At 51.5% G+C, this 14,780-nt stretch overlaps 2 protein-coding genes across 4 annotated transcripts in view; one reads left to right on the top strand and one right to left on the bottom strand.

Moving 5' to 3' along the window:
- ZC2HC1C (zinc finger C2HC-type containing 1C) overlaps positions 1-13,738 on the top strand; it is a 27,254-nt gene extending 13,516 nt beyond the window's left edge. The window contains exon 6 of one of the 3 annotated variants that reach the window (XR_012247293.1): positions 13,048-13,738. The gene's annotated coding sequence lies outside the window, so the exon portion shown is untranslated. The remainder of the gene's footprint in view (positions 1-13,047) is intronic. The other 2 variants (XM_073638093.1, XM_073638094.1) reach the window with 2 other exon arrangements.
- NEK9 (NIMA related kinase 9) overlaps positions 12,829-14,780 on the bottom strand; it is a 23,158-nt gene continuing 21,206 nt past the window's right edge. Inside the window, exons 19-23 of the mRNA XM_073638091.1 lie at positions 14,566-14,744; positions 14,360-14,488; positions 13,749-13,910; positions 13,616-13,669; positions 12,829-13,200 (exon numbers count right to left, since the gene is read on the bottom strand). Coding sequence (XP_073494192.1) covers positions 13,069-13,200; positions 13,616-13,669; positions 13,749-13,910; positions 14,360-14,488; positions 14,566-14,744 — 656 coding nt within the window. The 3' untranslated portion in view covers positions 12,829-13,068. The remainder of the gene's footprint in view (positions 13,201-13,615; positions 13,670-13,748; positions 13,911-14,359; positions 14,489-14,565; positions 14,745-14,780) is intronic.

The following is a 14,780-nucleotide window of genomic DNA, read 5'->3' as shown; positions in this document are numbered from 1 at the left end:
GATCACCCCCCTATGGGAAGCATGGGATCCTATCATCTTTGACCTGTAGGCCTTCCTGGTGGCCTTTCTAATGGTCTTCGATGACCCTTATCCTGAAGCCTCTGCTAAAGCTTCCCTTCCCAGTATCCTGGAGCAGCCCCGATGGGTAATGTGTGTAGGTAGCCTACCAGTCCTCCAGCCCGAAGAGACTACTGCCCACCCAGAATCCACACAGGAGGACTATGCTCCACAGAATACTTCTCTTCCCAACCTCAAGAGGCAGTCCAGACGTGCAAGGCGTAGAGGTAAACCATCACGCCAGGTTCTGTCCTCCCACAGACCTCCTGTTCACCAGCCTGTAAAAGCAGCTACCCGCACTGAATCCATGAAGGGTGACCATGTTCGTCAGGCGAAGCAGAGGCCGGAACTCAGTCACAAAATCGGATTGCGGTCCCGCTGTGGTTGTTTGGGACCCCCTGACGGTCTTTGTCCAGCGAAGGTTGGAGAATCCCAAGACATTAGGCCTGTAGGAGAGGCTGCCCTTGGCGTTAGTGTTTCCTCTCCACAGATGACCATGACTGTCTCCTTGGCAAGTGAAGGCCTCGGATTAACCGGAAGTTTCGGGCTTAAAGCCTTGAAGAGTCTGTGTCTGATTCCCATCCGACAACTCCAGAAGCCGGTTTGGGCATGGTCAGCGGAAGGACGAGCCCTACTCCGAAACAGTCAAAATATGTTTGTACAAATTAAGCTCCAGATTGGAGCATTACACATGAAGAAGTTCACGTTCCAGGTGCTGACTGGCTTACCCACAGGTCGTCCTGAACCGAGAGATCTAGTGCCCGCTCAGGTCTGGAGATCCTGCATGGTGTATCCTGGGGGACTGCTAAGGTACAAGGGGTGTCCAGTCCCCATATCTTCAGGACAGTCAGCAGTTTCTTCTTCTTCTTCACCAGATCTGCTAGTCACTGACTCACTGTGCGCTGAAGTCTCCGAAGGAAGAGAAGCGGAGGCGATGTCCCCACACAGTCTCGACGATTGTACCAATGATCTGGCTTCAGGTACCGTCCCGCCTTACAGACATGTCATCTCTGAAACCAGATTGAAGATGGTCCCTAAGCAAGGACCCTCCGTCTCTAATAAATCTGGTCTTACATCCATCAAGGCGGTGTTTACCCCCGAGTCTCTGCACCCCTCCAACCAGGCAGAGGACCTCCAGTTGTCTCCTGAATCCTCCGGGGTGCTACCTGATAACAAATGGAGAGAGACTTTCCTACACCCTGTACCTGGTACTTCGCCCACTTCATCCAGTAAGCTTGGCAAAGTGTATTTCAAAGCAGTGATTACCCCCGAGTCTCTGCACTCCTCCATCCAGGCTGGGGACCTCCAATTGTCTCCTGAATTTCCCGGGGTGCTACCTGATAAACGGAGAGAGACTTTCCTACACCCGGTACGCCGCCCACTTCATCCAGTAAGCTTGGCAAAGTGTACGTCAAGGCGGTGGTTACCCCCGAGTCTCTGCACCCCTCCAACCAGGCGGAGGACCTCCAGTTGTCTCCTGAATCCACCAGGGTGCTACCTGATAACAAATGGAGAGAGACTTTTCTGTGTGCTGTTCCTGGTACTTCACCCACTTCATCTGCTACTGAGGATGGCTTGATAAGAGGAAGCATACTAGTCACCAAGATGATACCAGTTTCGTTTCCTCTAATGGACAGAAGAGGTATCATAGAATGGTAGAGTTGGAAGGGACCTCCTGGGTCATCTGGTCCAACCCCCTGCTCAAAGCAGGATTCACTAGATCATCTCAGACAGATGTCTGTCCAGCCTCTGTTTGAAGACGTCCATTGAAGGGGAACTCACCACCTCTCGTGGCAGCCTGTTCCACTCATTAATCACCCTAACTGTCAAAAAGTTTTTTCTAATATCTAATCTGTGTCTCCTCCCATTTAGTTTCATCCCATTGCTTCTAGTCTTTCCTTGTGCAAATGAGAATAAAGATGATCCTTCTACAATGTGACAGCCCTTGACATATTTGTAGACAGCTATTAAGTCTCCTCTCAGTCTTCTTTTTTGCAAGCTAAACATTCCCAAATCCTGCAACCGTTCCTCATAGGACATGGTTTGCAGACCAGTCACCATTCTGGTCGCTCTTCTCTGAACTTGCTCCAGTTTGTCTATGTCTTTTTTAAAATGTGGTGCCCAAAACTGTACACAGTATTCCAGATGAGGTCTGACCAAAGAGGAGTAAAGACCGATAATGACTTCACGTGATCTAGACTGTATGCTTCTGTTAATACATCCCAGAATTGTATTTGCCTTTTTTGCTGCTGCATCACACTGTTGACTCATGTTCAGTCTATGATCTATTAGTATACCTAAGTCTTTTTCACATGTACTGTTGCTTAGCTCTATTCCTCCCATTCTGTATATGCTTTTTTCATTTTTATTGCCCAGATGTAGTACTTTGCATTTTTCCCTGTTAAAAACCATTCTGTTGGTTGCTGCCCACTGCTCCAGTTTATTTAGGTCTTTTTGAATCCTCTCTCTCTCTTCTCTAGTATTAGCTATCCCTCCTAGCTTTGTGTCATCAGCAAATTTAATCAGTTTACCCTCAATTCCTTCATCTAAATCATTGATAAAGATGTTGAACAATACAGGTCCCAGGATGGAGCCCTGTGGTACCCCACTTGAGACATTCATCCAGCTGGATGTGAAGCCATTTACAACCACCCTTTGAGTCCGATCACTAAGCCAGTTATGAATCCACCTAACAGTTGCCTGGTCCATTGCATACTTGGTCATTTTTTCAATAAGGATGATGTGAGATACTTTGTCAAATGCTTTGCTGAAGTCAAGATATACTATATCTACAGCATTTCCCTGATCCACCCAGTCAGTGATTCTGTCATAGAAGGAAATTAAGTTAGTCTGACATGACTTGTTAGTTACAAACCCATGCTGACTCTGGTTAATCACTTCATTCTTATCCATGTACTTACATACATGTTGTTTAATAATTTGTTCAAAGATCTTTCCTGGTATAGAAGTCAGACTCACCGGCCTATAGTTCCCTGGGTCCACCTTCTTCCCCTTTTTGAAGATAGGAACAACATTTGCTCTTCTCCAGTCTTCTGGGACTTCTCCTGTTTTCCAAGAATTTTCAAAGATTATGGAGAGTGGTTCTAAAATTTCTTCTACGATCTCCTTCAGTACTCTGGGGTGTAATTCATCTGGACCTGGAGACTTGAACTCATTTATGTTAGCTAAATATTCCCTCACAAGCTTTCTGTTTACAGATAACTTGGATTCCTCTATTCCTTTAAAAGGACAGTGAAGATCAGTTGATGTTACATTTTCTTTCTGAGGGAAAACAGATGCAAAATAGGAATTAAAAAGTTCGGCCTTCTCAACATCCTCTCTTACCATTTCTCCATTTTCATCCTGTAAAAATCCTATAGCATCTTTGACTTTTCTTTTACTTTTGACATACCCCCAAAATCCTTTTTTATTGCTTTTGACATCTCTTGCAAGCCTTAATTCATTGTCAGCTTTAGCTAACCTGATACGTGCCCTGCAGGATCTGCAGACTGCATTATAATCTTCTTTAGATATGCCTCCCTCTTTCCATTTAATAAACATTTCTTTCTTTCTTTTTAGCATGTGTTTAGGTAATCCTCTTGAAGAGAAGGATTGGCCTCCAAATTCTCTGCAGAAGACCCTTGCAGGCTTGAAGAAGAGGGGGCGTAAAGGGGGGGGTACTGTAACATCCCTGGCGGCGTGCTTGCATAGTGCACCACCTCCCACTATGCAAGACCGCAATCTTACCTGTCAGTCCAGCCTGCAAACCTTGCTCCAGTTCATGCTGTGTGCATGTCTCTTGTCTGATTGCTTAGGGCGGCGGCCCGGTTACTTCCTGATTCTTCTAGCTGCAGTGGGTGCACTCCTAATGCGTCCCCAGCCTATTGCTGTGAGTCACTGGATATTTAAACCCCCTCCACCCAGAAGGAGGTGCCTGAGCAACACTAACTATCGGTGTGCTCCTTGCCTCTGAGTTGCCTGGTCTTGTTCTGCTTCTTGTCTGTTTCTGCCACCCTGGGGGCCGCATACCCAGGCCTGTTACCTTTGACTTCTAGTCTGTTTCCGCCACTCTGGGGGCTATATACCCAGGCTCGTTCCTGTATCAGTTCCTGTCTGAACTGTCTCCTAGTCTGTTACCTGTTTGTTTCTATGTTTGTACCTTCCCTCTTCCTGCAGTGTCTGAACCTGCACCTAACTCCAACTCGTTGTCTCTGTACTTCTGTTTGTGAGTTTTGTGTCCACTCGCTACTTCATTGTAAGTACCTTGTGATTCTGCTTGTCCCTTTTCCCTTCCTCCGTATCTACCTCCTGTGTTCTAGCCATCTTCCTGTATTTTCCAGTCTGTTCCATGTGACCAGAGCCCTGTCCTCTCTGCCTGCACCTTCAGCCCTGTTCTGCTCTGCCTTGTCCACCGCACCTGCAGTTTCGCTCCGCTCTCCTTGCTCACCGCATCAGCGGTTTCGCTCCGCTCTCCTTGCCCACCGCTGCGGCGGTTCCTCTCTGCTCTGCCTTGTCCACCGCACCTGCGGTTTCGCTTTGCTCTGCTTGCTTACCGCTCTGGTGGTTCCTCTCTGCTCTGCCTTGTCCACCGCTCCGGCGGTTTCGCTCTGCTCTGCCTTGTCTACCGCTCCGGCGGTTTCTCTCTGCTCTGTCTTGCCCACCGCTCCGGCGGTTCCTCTCTGCTCTGCCTTGTCGACCGCACCTGCGGTTTCACTCTGCTCTGCTTACCGCACCTGCGGTTTCGCTCTGCTCTGCCTTGTCCACCGCTCCAGCGGTTCCGCTCTGCTCTGCCTAGTTCTCCGCTCCAGCGGTTTCGCTTTACTCTGCTTGTCTACCGCATCTGTGGCTCTGTTCCTGTCTCCCAGTCTGTACTGGACCCTACCCAGTCTGCATACCAGCCGTGCTTGCCAGTACCCACCTGTCTGCATACCAGCCGTGCTTCCCAGCACCCACCTGTCTGCATACCAGCCGTGCCTGCCAATACCCACCTGTCAGTATGCCAATCTAACCGGCCTGTTCCTGCATTCCCCGGTGTGGGTCAACAGCTGTGACCGGGGTCTGACCTGGAGTAGCACCTGGTCCCTCTGCTCGGTTCCTCCTTGGTTCACGGAGTCGACTGAGCCGCCGTGCGACCTTGGTTGGATCGGGTTGATACTTAGTTACGCCCCTCCAGGCACCCTCGGTTCATGGTACAGTGGGATCACTAATCACGCCAGTCAGTCCGGGCGCGAGCGTAACACTCTGCTTGTCCACCGCACCTGCGGTTTCGCTCTGCTCTGCTTGTACACCGCACCTGCAGTTTCGCTCTGCTTGTCCACCGCACCTGCGGTTTCGCTCTGCTCTACCCCGCTTGTCCTCCGCGCCTGCCATTCTGCTCTGCTAGTCCACCGCACCCGCGGCTCTGTTCCTGTATCCCAGTCTGTACTGGTCCCTATCCAGCCTGCGTTCATACCTGCCAGTATCTGCCTGTCTGCATTCCAGCCGTGTCTGTCAGCACCTTTATTGAATCACATTAAAACGTGAAGCGGGAAGAAGAGTGCTTCACCTGGAGGACGACGGCTGTTTCGCGCCTATCTGCGCTTCTACGGGTCACTATACACAGAGGACGTGACGGAGGTCAGTATATAATACCCCAACACACCTGGCAATGTGTAATCCGTGTGACGTCACCACCCCCTAAAAATGCTTACAAAACATACAAGTTACTCTATTACCGCAGCAGAAGAAAAACAATTAGATCATGAAAAGCTAGAGATGTCTAATTTATCACGTAATCCCTGTGGGACGCGGCGCTCGTCTGCGCAAGATCCACCTCGCTGCTCTTCTCTGGAGGAGCCGGTGCCAATCTCCTCCTCGTGGAGGTCCGTGATCCGGCTCTACACCAGCAAATACACCTGAATTACCATACAACCCTTAGATGTTGTATTAGGCTCTGAGAGACTTCAGTCTGAATAGACTTCATGTTCCCGAAAGCGTATAAACATCGGACGAATGGTTTTGCCTCTGTAAAAGAACAAACATGGGCAAAATAATTACATCGACCACAAACTATGTGCGACATGAAGTGAGTTCTCTGCAGTATGGTATACATCACCTATTGTAAGGGATTTGTCTGTAAGATGGAGCGCACAGAAACTACAATTGCCACATTTAAAAAATTACCTTTACAGCCTGTTTGCAACCAGTTTTTGGAAGGGCACTTAAATCCGTTGTGCCCCAATAAATCTTTTAGGTTTTTACTTCTACAGGAGATCAGGGGCCACTTGCTACTATCTCAGACGTCTTGTTCTAATATATGCCAATATTTGTATATAGCGAAGCTAATTTGCCTATCCATTGCACTAAATTTAAAGCTAAAAATTAATCTTTTTTTTCTAGCTACAATTTAATAAATCTCTTTGGGTAAACGCATTGGTTTTGCTCTCCAAAGGCTTAAACTATTGTATCCCAGAGACTTTTTTGATTTTACCCAGTTTAGGATTGACATGTTTAAGGCAACCAGGAAGATAAACTTGTAGAAATCTTTCATTTCTCACTTACAGGTAGAACAGCAAGTCCCAGAAGGAGAAAGGCTGTGCCGTATAGGCCCTCTGGGCTTTAGTGTGGGTAATATAGATGGTAATTCTTTGGCAGCAATAAGAAGTGATGCAGCTGTGTTCCAAAAATTGGTTGCAAACAGGCAGTAAAGGTAATTTTTTAAATGTTCAATTGTAGTTTCTGTGCGCTCCATCTTACAGACAAATCCCTTACAATAGGTGATGTATACCATACTGCAGAGAACTCACTTCATGTCGCACATAGTTTGTGGTCGATGTAATTATTTTGCCCATGTTTGTTCTTTTACAGAGGCAAAACCATTCGTCCGATGTTTATACGCTTTCGGGAACATGAAGTCTATTCAGACTGAAGTCTCTCAGAGACTAATACAACATCTAAGGGTTGTATGGTAATTCAGGTGTATTTGCTGGTGTAGAGCCGGATCACGGACCTCCACGAGGAGGAGATTGGCACCGGCTCCTCCAGAGAAGAGCAGCGAGGTGGATCTTGCGCAGACGAGCGCCGGCTCCTTACAGGTATTACGTGATAAATTAGACATCTCTAGCTTTTCATGATCTAATTGTTTTCCTTCTGCTGCGGTAATAGAGTAACTATGTTTTGTAAGCATTTTTTAGGGGGTGGTGACGTCACACGGATTACACATTGCCAGGTGTGTTGGGGTATTATACCGTTAGGTCCATATATATTTGGACAGAGACAAAATTTTTCTAGTTTTGGTTCTAGACATTACCACAATGAATTTTAAACAAAACAATTCAGATGCAGTTGAAGTTCAGACTTTCAGCTTTCATTTGAGGGTATCCACATTAAAATTGGATGAAGGGTTTAGGAGTTTCAGCTCCTTAACATGTGCCACCCTGTTTTTAAAGGGACCAAAAGTAATTGGACAATTGACTCCAAGGCTATTTCATGGACAGGTGTGGGCAATCCCTTCGTTATGTCATTCTCAATTAAGCAGATAAAAGGCCTGGAGTTGATTTGAGGTGCGGTGCTTGCATTTGGAAGGTTTTGCTGTGAAGTAAACATGCGGTGAAAGGAGCTCTCCATGCAGGTGAAACAAGCCATCCTTAAGCTGCAAAAACAGAAAAAACCCATCCGAGAAATTGCTACAATATTAGGAGTGGCAAAATCTACAGTTTGGTACATCCTGAGAAAGAAAGAAAGCTCTGGTGAACTCATCGATGCAAAAAGACCTGGGCGCCCACGGAAGACAACAGTGGTGGATGATCGCAGAATAATCTCCATGGTGAAGAGAAACCCCTTCACAACAGCCAACCAAGTGAACAACACTCTCCAGGAGGGGGCGTATCAATATCCAAATCTACCATAAAGAGAAGACTGCATGAGAGTAAATACAGAGGGTTCACTGCACGGTGCAAGCCACTCATAAGCATCAAGAATAAAAAGCCTAGACTGGACTTTGCTAAAAAACATCTAAAAAAGCCAGCACAGTTCTGGAAGAACATTCTTTGGACAGATGAAACCAAGATCAACCTCTACCAGAATGATGGAAAGAGAAAGGTATGGCGAAGGTGTGGTACAGCTCATGATCCAAAGCATACCACATCATCTGTAAAACATGGCGGAGGCAGTGTGATGACTTGGGCATGCATGGCTGCCAGTGGCACTGGGTCACTAGTGTTTATTGATGATGTGACACAGGACAGAAGCAGCCGAATGAATTCTGATGTATTCAGAGCCATACCGTGTGCTCAGATCCAGCCAAATGCAGCCAAACTGATTGGTCGTCGTTTCATACTACAGATGGACAATGACCCAAAACATAAAGCCAAAGCAACCCAGGAGTTTATTAAAGCAAAGAAGTGGAATATTCTTGAATGGCCAAGTCAGTCACCTGATCTCAACCCAATTGAGCATGCATTTCACTTGTTAAAGACTAAACTTCAGACAGAAAGGCCCACAAACAAACAGCAACTGAAAACCACCGCAGTGAAGGCCTGGCAGAGCATCAAAAAGGAGGAAACACAGCGTCTGGTGATGTCCATGAGTTCAAGACTTCAGGCAGTCATTGCCAACAAAGGGTTTTCAACCAAGTACTAGAAATGAACAGTTTATTTACAATTATTTCATCTGTCCAATTACTTTTGGTCCCTTTAAAAACAGGGTGGCACATGTTAAGGAGCTGAAACTCCTAAACCCTTCATCCAATTTTAATGTGGATACCCTCAAATGAAAGCTGAAAGTCTGAACTTCAACTGCATCTGAATTGTTTTGTTTAAAATTCATTGTGGTAATGTCTAGAACCAAAATTAGAAAGATGTTGTCTCTGTCCAAATATATATGGACCTAACTGTATACTGACCTCCGTCACTTCCTCTGTGTATAGTGACCCGTAGAAACGCAGATAGGCACAAAACGGCCGTCGTCCTCCAGGTGAAGCACTCTTCTCCCCGCTTCACGTTTTAATGTGATTCAATAAAGGTGAATATTTTTTATGGACCGGTCCGTGCCATCTTCTTCTTCCTTATTTGGTATTTTATATGGACTGGTTTTTACTGATCAGCGCCCGGTACCTGAGGGAGAGCTGTACTTCTGAGTACAGAGGAGCTGGTTTTTGTTACTTTTTTGTGGAGGTTTTCTCTATCATCTGTGAGCAGCGATATAGCTAAATAGTCTACTGAACAGGGGAGAATCTGACAGGGGTCCAAGGGTGAGACCCCCAGTCCTGTGAGAAGTGATTAGGTGGCTGCAGCCGGAGTTCATGTTAGGCTGAGTATATGCAGGTGCACCGCGATCCCGGGCAAGCAGAGGCGAAGCCGAGGTTTAATGTGCCGAGCACAGAACAACCCGAATATAAGATACGCGGGAGCCCAGCCACGACCCCGACACATGGGGCCGCTCATAACATATGGGAGTCCAGCCACGACCCCGACACATGGGCCGATCATAACATATGGGAGCCCAGCCACGACCCCGACACATGGGCCGATCATAACATATGGGAGCCCAGCCACGACCCAGACACATGGGCCGATCATAACATAAGGGAGCCCAGCCACGACCCCGACACATGGAGCCTCTCATAACATATGGGAGCCCAGCCACGACCCCACACATGGGGCCGCTCATAACATATGGGAGCCCAGCCACGACCACGACACATGGGGCCGCTCATAACATATGGGAGCCCAGCCACGACCACGACACATGGGCCGCTCATAACATATGGGAGCCCAGCCACGACCCCGACACATGGAGCCGATCATAACAGATGGGAGCCCAGCCACAACCCCGACACATGGGCCGATCATAACATATGGGAGCCCAGCCACAACCCCGACACATGGGGCCGATCATAACATATGGGAGCCCAGCCACAACCCCGACACATGGGGCCGCTCATAACATATGGGAGCCCAGCCACAACCCCGACACATGGGGCCGCTCATAACATATGGGAGCCCAGCCACAACCCCGACACATGGGGCCGCTCATAACATATGGGAGCCCAGCCACAACCCCGACACATGGGGCCGCTCATAACATATGGGAGCCCAGCCACGACCCCGACACATGGGGCCGATCATAACATATGGGAGCCCAGCCACGACCCCGACACATGGAGCCTCTCATAACATGGGAGCCCAGCCACGACCCCGACACATGGAGCCGCTCATAACAAATGGGAGCCCAGCCACGACCCCGACACATGGAGCCGCTCATAACATATGGGAGCCCAGCCACGACCCCGACACATGGGCTACTCATAACATATGGGAGCCCAGCCACGACCCCGACACATGGAGCCGCTCATAACAAATGGGAGCCCAGCCACGACCCCGACACATGGAGCCGCTCATAACATATGGGAGCCCAGCCACGACCCCGACACATGGGCTACTCATAACATATGGGAGCCCAGCCACGACCCCACACATGGGGCCGATCATAACATATGGGAGCCCAGCCACGACCCCGACACATGGAGCCGATCATAACATATGGGAGCCGAGCCACGACCCCAACACATGGGGCCGATCATAACATATGGGAGCCCAGCCACGACCCCACACATGGGGCCGCTCATAACATAAGGGAGCCCAGCCACGACCACGACACATGGGGCCGCTCATAACATATGGGAGCCCAGCCACGACCACGACACATGGGCCGCTCATAACATATGGGAGCCCAGCCACGACCCCGACACATGGGCCGCTCATAACATATGGGAGCCCAGCCACGACCCCGACACATGGGCCGCTCATAACATATGGGAGCCCAGCCACGACCCCGACACATGGGCCGCTCATAACATATGGGAGCCCAGCCACGACCCCGACACATGGGCCGCTCATAACATATGGGAGCCCAGCCACGACCCCGACACATGGGGCCGCTCATAACATATGGGAGCCCAGCCACGACCCCGACACATGGGCCGCTCATAACATATGGGAGCCCAGCCACGACCCCGACACATGGGCCGCTCATAACATATGGGAGCCCAGCCACGACCCCGACACATGGGGCCGCTCATAACATATGGGAACCCAGCCACGACCCCACACATGGGCCGATCATAACATATGGGAGCTCAGACACAATCCTGATTTGTGCAGCAGATCATAGCGTCCGTTTCTCTGTGCTGTGCCCGGGTGCATAGAATGGGGCACACGGGGGTGCACTTACTTTCTGCACAGTATGACGCACACTGGTGGCGCTCAGGGTGTATGATGGAGGCACACAGGGGGGCACTTGCTTTCTGCACAGTATTGGGCACACGGGGGGGGGGGGACTTACTTTCTGCAGTATGAAGCACACGGGGGGGCACTTACTTTTTGCACAGTATTGGGCACACTGGTGGTGCTCAGGGTGTATGATAGTGGCACAAGGGGGTGCACTTACTTTCTGCACAGTATGAGGCACACTGGTGGTACTCCGGGTGCATGATGGTGGTACACGGGGGGGCACTTTCTGCACAGTATGAGGCACACTGGTGGTACTCCGGGTGCATGATGGTGGTACACGGGGGGGCACTTGCTTCCTGCACAGTATGAGGCACACTAGTGGTACTCAGGGTGCATGATGGTGGCACATGGGGAGGGGGGGGGGCACTTTCTACACAGTATGAGGCACACTGGTGGTGTTCAGGGTGCATGATGGTGGTACACGGGGGGGGCACTTTCAACACGGTATGAGGCACACTGGTGGTGCTCAGGGTGCATGATGGTGGTACACCGAGGAGGGGGGGGGGGGGCACTTGCTCCCTGCACAATATGAGGCACACTGGTGGTGTTCAGGGTGCATGATGGTGGTGCACGGGGGAGGGAGGGGGGCACTTACTTTCTGCACAGTGTGAGGCACACTGGTGGTGTTCAGGGTGCATGATGGTGGTACACGGGGGGGGGCACTTTCTGCACAGTGTGAGGCACACTGGTGGTGTTCAGGGTGCATGATGGTGGTACACGGGGGGGCACTTTCTGCACAGTATGAGGCACACTGGTGGTACTCCGGGTGCATGATGGTGGTACACGGGGGGGGCACTTGCTTCCTGCACAGTATGAGGCACACTAGTGGTACTCAGGGTGCATGATGGTGGCACATGGGGAGGGGGGGGGCACTTTCTACACAGTATGAGGCACACTGGTGGTGTTCAGGGTGCATGATGGTGGTACACGGGGGGGGCACTTGCTCCCTGCACAATATGAGGCACACTGGTGGTGTTCAGGGTGCATGATGATGGTGCACGGGGGGGGAGGGGGGCACTTTCTGCACAGTGTGAGGCACACTGGTGGTGTTCAGGGTGCATGATGGTGGTACACCTGGGGGGGGGGGGCACTTGCTTCCTGCACAGTATGAGGCACACTGGTGGTGCTCAGGGTGCATGATGGTGGCACACTGGGGGGGCACTTGCTTCCTGCACAGTATGAGGCACACTGGTGGTGCTCAGGGTGCATGATGGTGGTACACCGGGGGGGGGGGGGTCACTTGCTTTCTGCACACTATGAGGCACACTGGTGGTGCTCAGGGTGCATGATGGTGGCACACCGGGGGGGGGGCACTTACTTTCTGCACAGTATGAGGTACACTGGTGGTGTTCAGGGTGCATGATGGTGGCACACGGTGGGGGGGCACTTACTTTCTGCACAGTATGAGGCACACTGGTGGTGCTCAGGGTGCATGCTGGTGGCACACCAGGGGGGGGGGGGGGGGCACTTACTTTCTGCACAGTATTGGGCACACAGCGGCTTAGCTTTACACAGTGTTTAATTTCACATTTAGTGTGCGGCGGGCCCGGAGCGTGGCTGAATACTGCTGACCGTACGCCGGCCCTGCCAGTGCCCGCATTCACTTTAGCCTGTACATCTTTGGCGTGCAGAAACTGTCCAGTCTGGCAATAATCCCCACGGGCACATAGGGGGCGCTGTGCTCAGATAAGGCACTGACAAGTCTTTTCATTTATAACAGGAACGGGCTGTGGTGCAGAAATCACATGGGGGTCCCAGAAGCAGAGCGACAGGGGTCTGTGCCCAAGAAGCACCAGGAGCCCTCATCACAGTCTTCTCTGGAGGTCTCTGTGCTGCCGGCGGCTGAGGACGCGCCCTTCATCCAGAGCGCCACCTGCAGGGAGAAGAGCAGCTTATTCAGGGCATGATGGCTGCTGGCGGACCCCTAAGCCCTCTACCAGCCGGCCCTTACATATACACCTCATGGAGTACTGGTGCTAAGACTGGTCTTATACAGAGAGGTCCTGTGCCCCCGACAGCGGAGTGCCACCTGGGGTGGGAGAGCCGCGAGCCGGCCGTGTATCTGCACAATCCTCTCCAGTAAAGACAATGAAACGTACATGTCCGTGTGTGTGTGTGTGTGTGTGTGTGTGTGTGTGTGTGTGTGTGTGTGTGTGTGTGTGTGTGTGTGTGTGTGTGTGTGTGTGTGTGTGTGTGTGTGTGTGTGTGTGTGTGTGTGTGTCCGTCCATCTTTTCTGAGCAGCAGGCAGACGGAGTACATGGGGAGGGCAGTGAGCATGCTCTGTTACCTGTCTCTGCAGCACCTGGATCATCTCCCCTTGTTTACTGACCATCTGACCTTCCTAGAAAGACAAGCAGGACGTCACATTTCCATGAGGAACAATGGAGGATTAGTGACATCGCACAGACTCTCACACCAACCTGAGATGCTGCCTGCAGCCGCTCCTCCAGCGCCTGAACCTGCACCGCCAGCCGAGCATTGTCTCTGCGCAGGCTCTCCTGCTCGCTCATACAGGCGCTTACCAGTCCCTGCAGTCTCTTCACCTCTTCCTGCAGAGAGCTGCATACACAAGTCTGGGCCTCCTGGAAATAGGTTTATGTAGGATATCACAAGCACGGCCCCGCCCCCTCCTCCACCACCAATCTCTCGGCCCCTCCCTCACCAATCGCTCGTCCCCGCCCCCAATCGCTCGGCCCCTCCCCCTCCAATCTCTCAGCCCCTCCCCCACCAACCTCTTGGCCCCTCCCCCTCCAATATCTCATCCCAGCCCCCTCCGCCACCAATCTCTCTCTTTCTTTGCCATTCTCTCGGCCCCGCCGCCCCCGCCATTCTCTCGGCCCCGCCGCCTCCGCCATTCTCTCGGCCCCACCACCGCCATTCTCTCGGCCCCACCACCGCCATTCTCTTGGCTCCGCTGCCTCCGCAGTTCTCTCGGCCCCGCCGCCCCCGCCATTCTCTCGGCCCCGCCGCCCCCGCCATTCTCTCGGCCCCGCCGCCCCCGCCATTCTCTCGGCCCCGCCGCCTCCAGTACCTGTGTGGCCGTCTCATCTGCCGGTTTCTTGTGCGGCTCTTCCAGCGGTAGAGCCTGGTCCTGGGAGAAGTCCATACTGAGAAATGCGGGAGATTCAGGCATGGGGATGAACTCTGCCTCCTCCAGCTCCTGCTCGGGGTAAGGGATAATGAAGATCCGGCCTGACCGCGTGCCCGCTGTGTGCACGTGGGGAGTGCCCATCTTACCTGTCGCAGCCAGCTGGGGCACGCGCTGCTCTCCATGTTTCCGGTGGTATTAAAAGGGCCGGTCTCCGGTTCTGCCTCCATCGTCCCACGGAAGCCATCACTGGGTTCGGACGCTATGGACTCGCTGGCACTGTCCCCTTCACCTTCTGCTGAGCCCCGAGAAGAGCAGCTCTGTGCCACTGTGGGGGGAGCAATGAGCACCCGCTGCGTCTGCA

The sequence above is a fragment of the Phyllobates terribilis genome, unplaced genomic scaffold (genome assembly GCF_046119375.1).
Source record: "Phyllobates terribilis strain yellow unplaced genomic scaffold, ASM4611937v1 Scaffold_7__3_contigs__length_470593459, whole genome shotgun sequence".
Taxonomy (NCBI): Eukaryota; Metazoa; Chordata; class Amphibia; order Anura; family Dendrobatidae; genus Phyllobates; species Phyllobates terribilis.
This window is presented reverse-complemented; position numbering and strand designations above follow the sequence as displayed.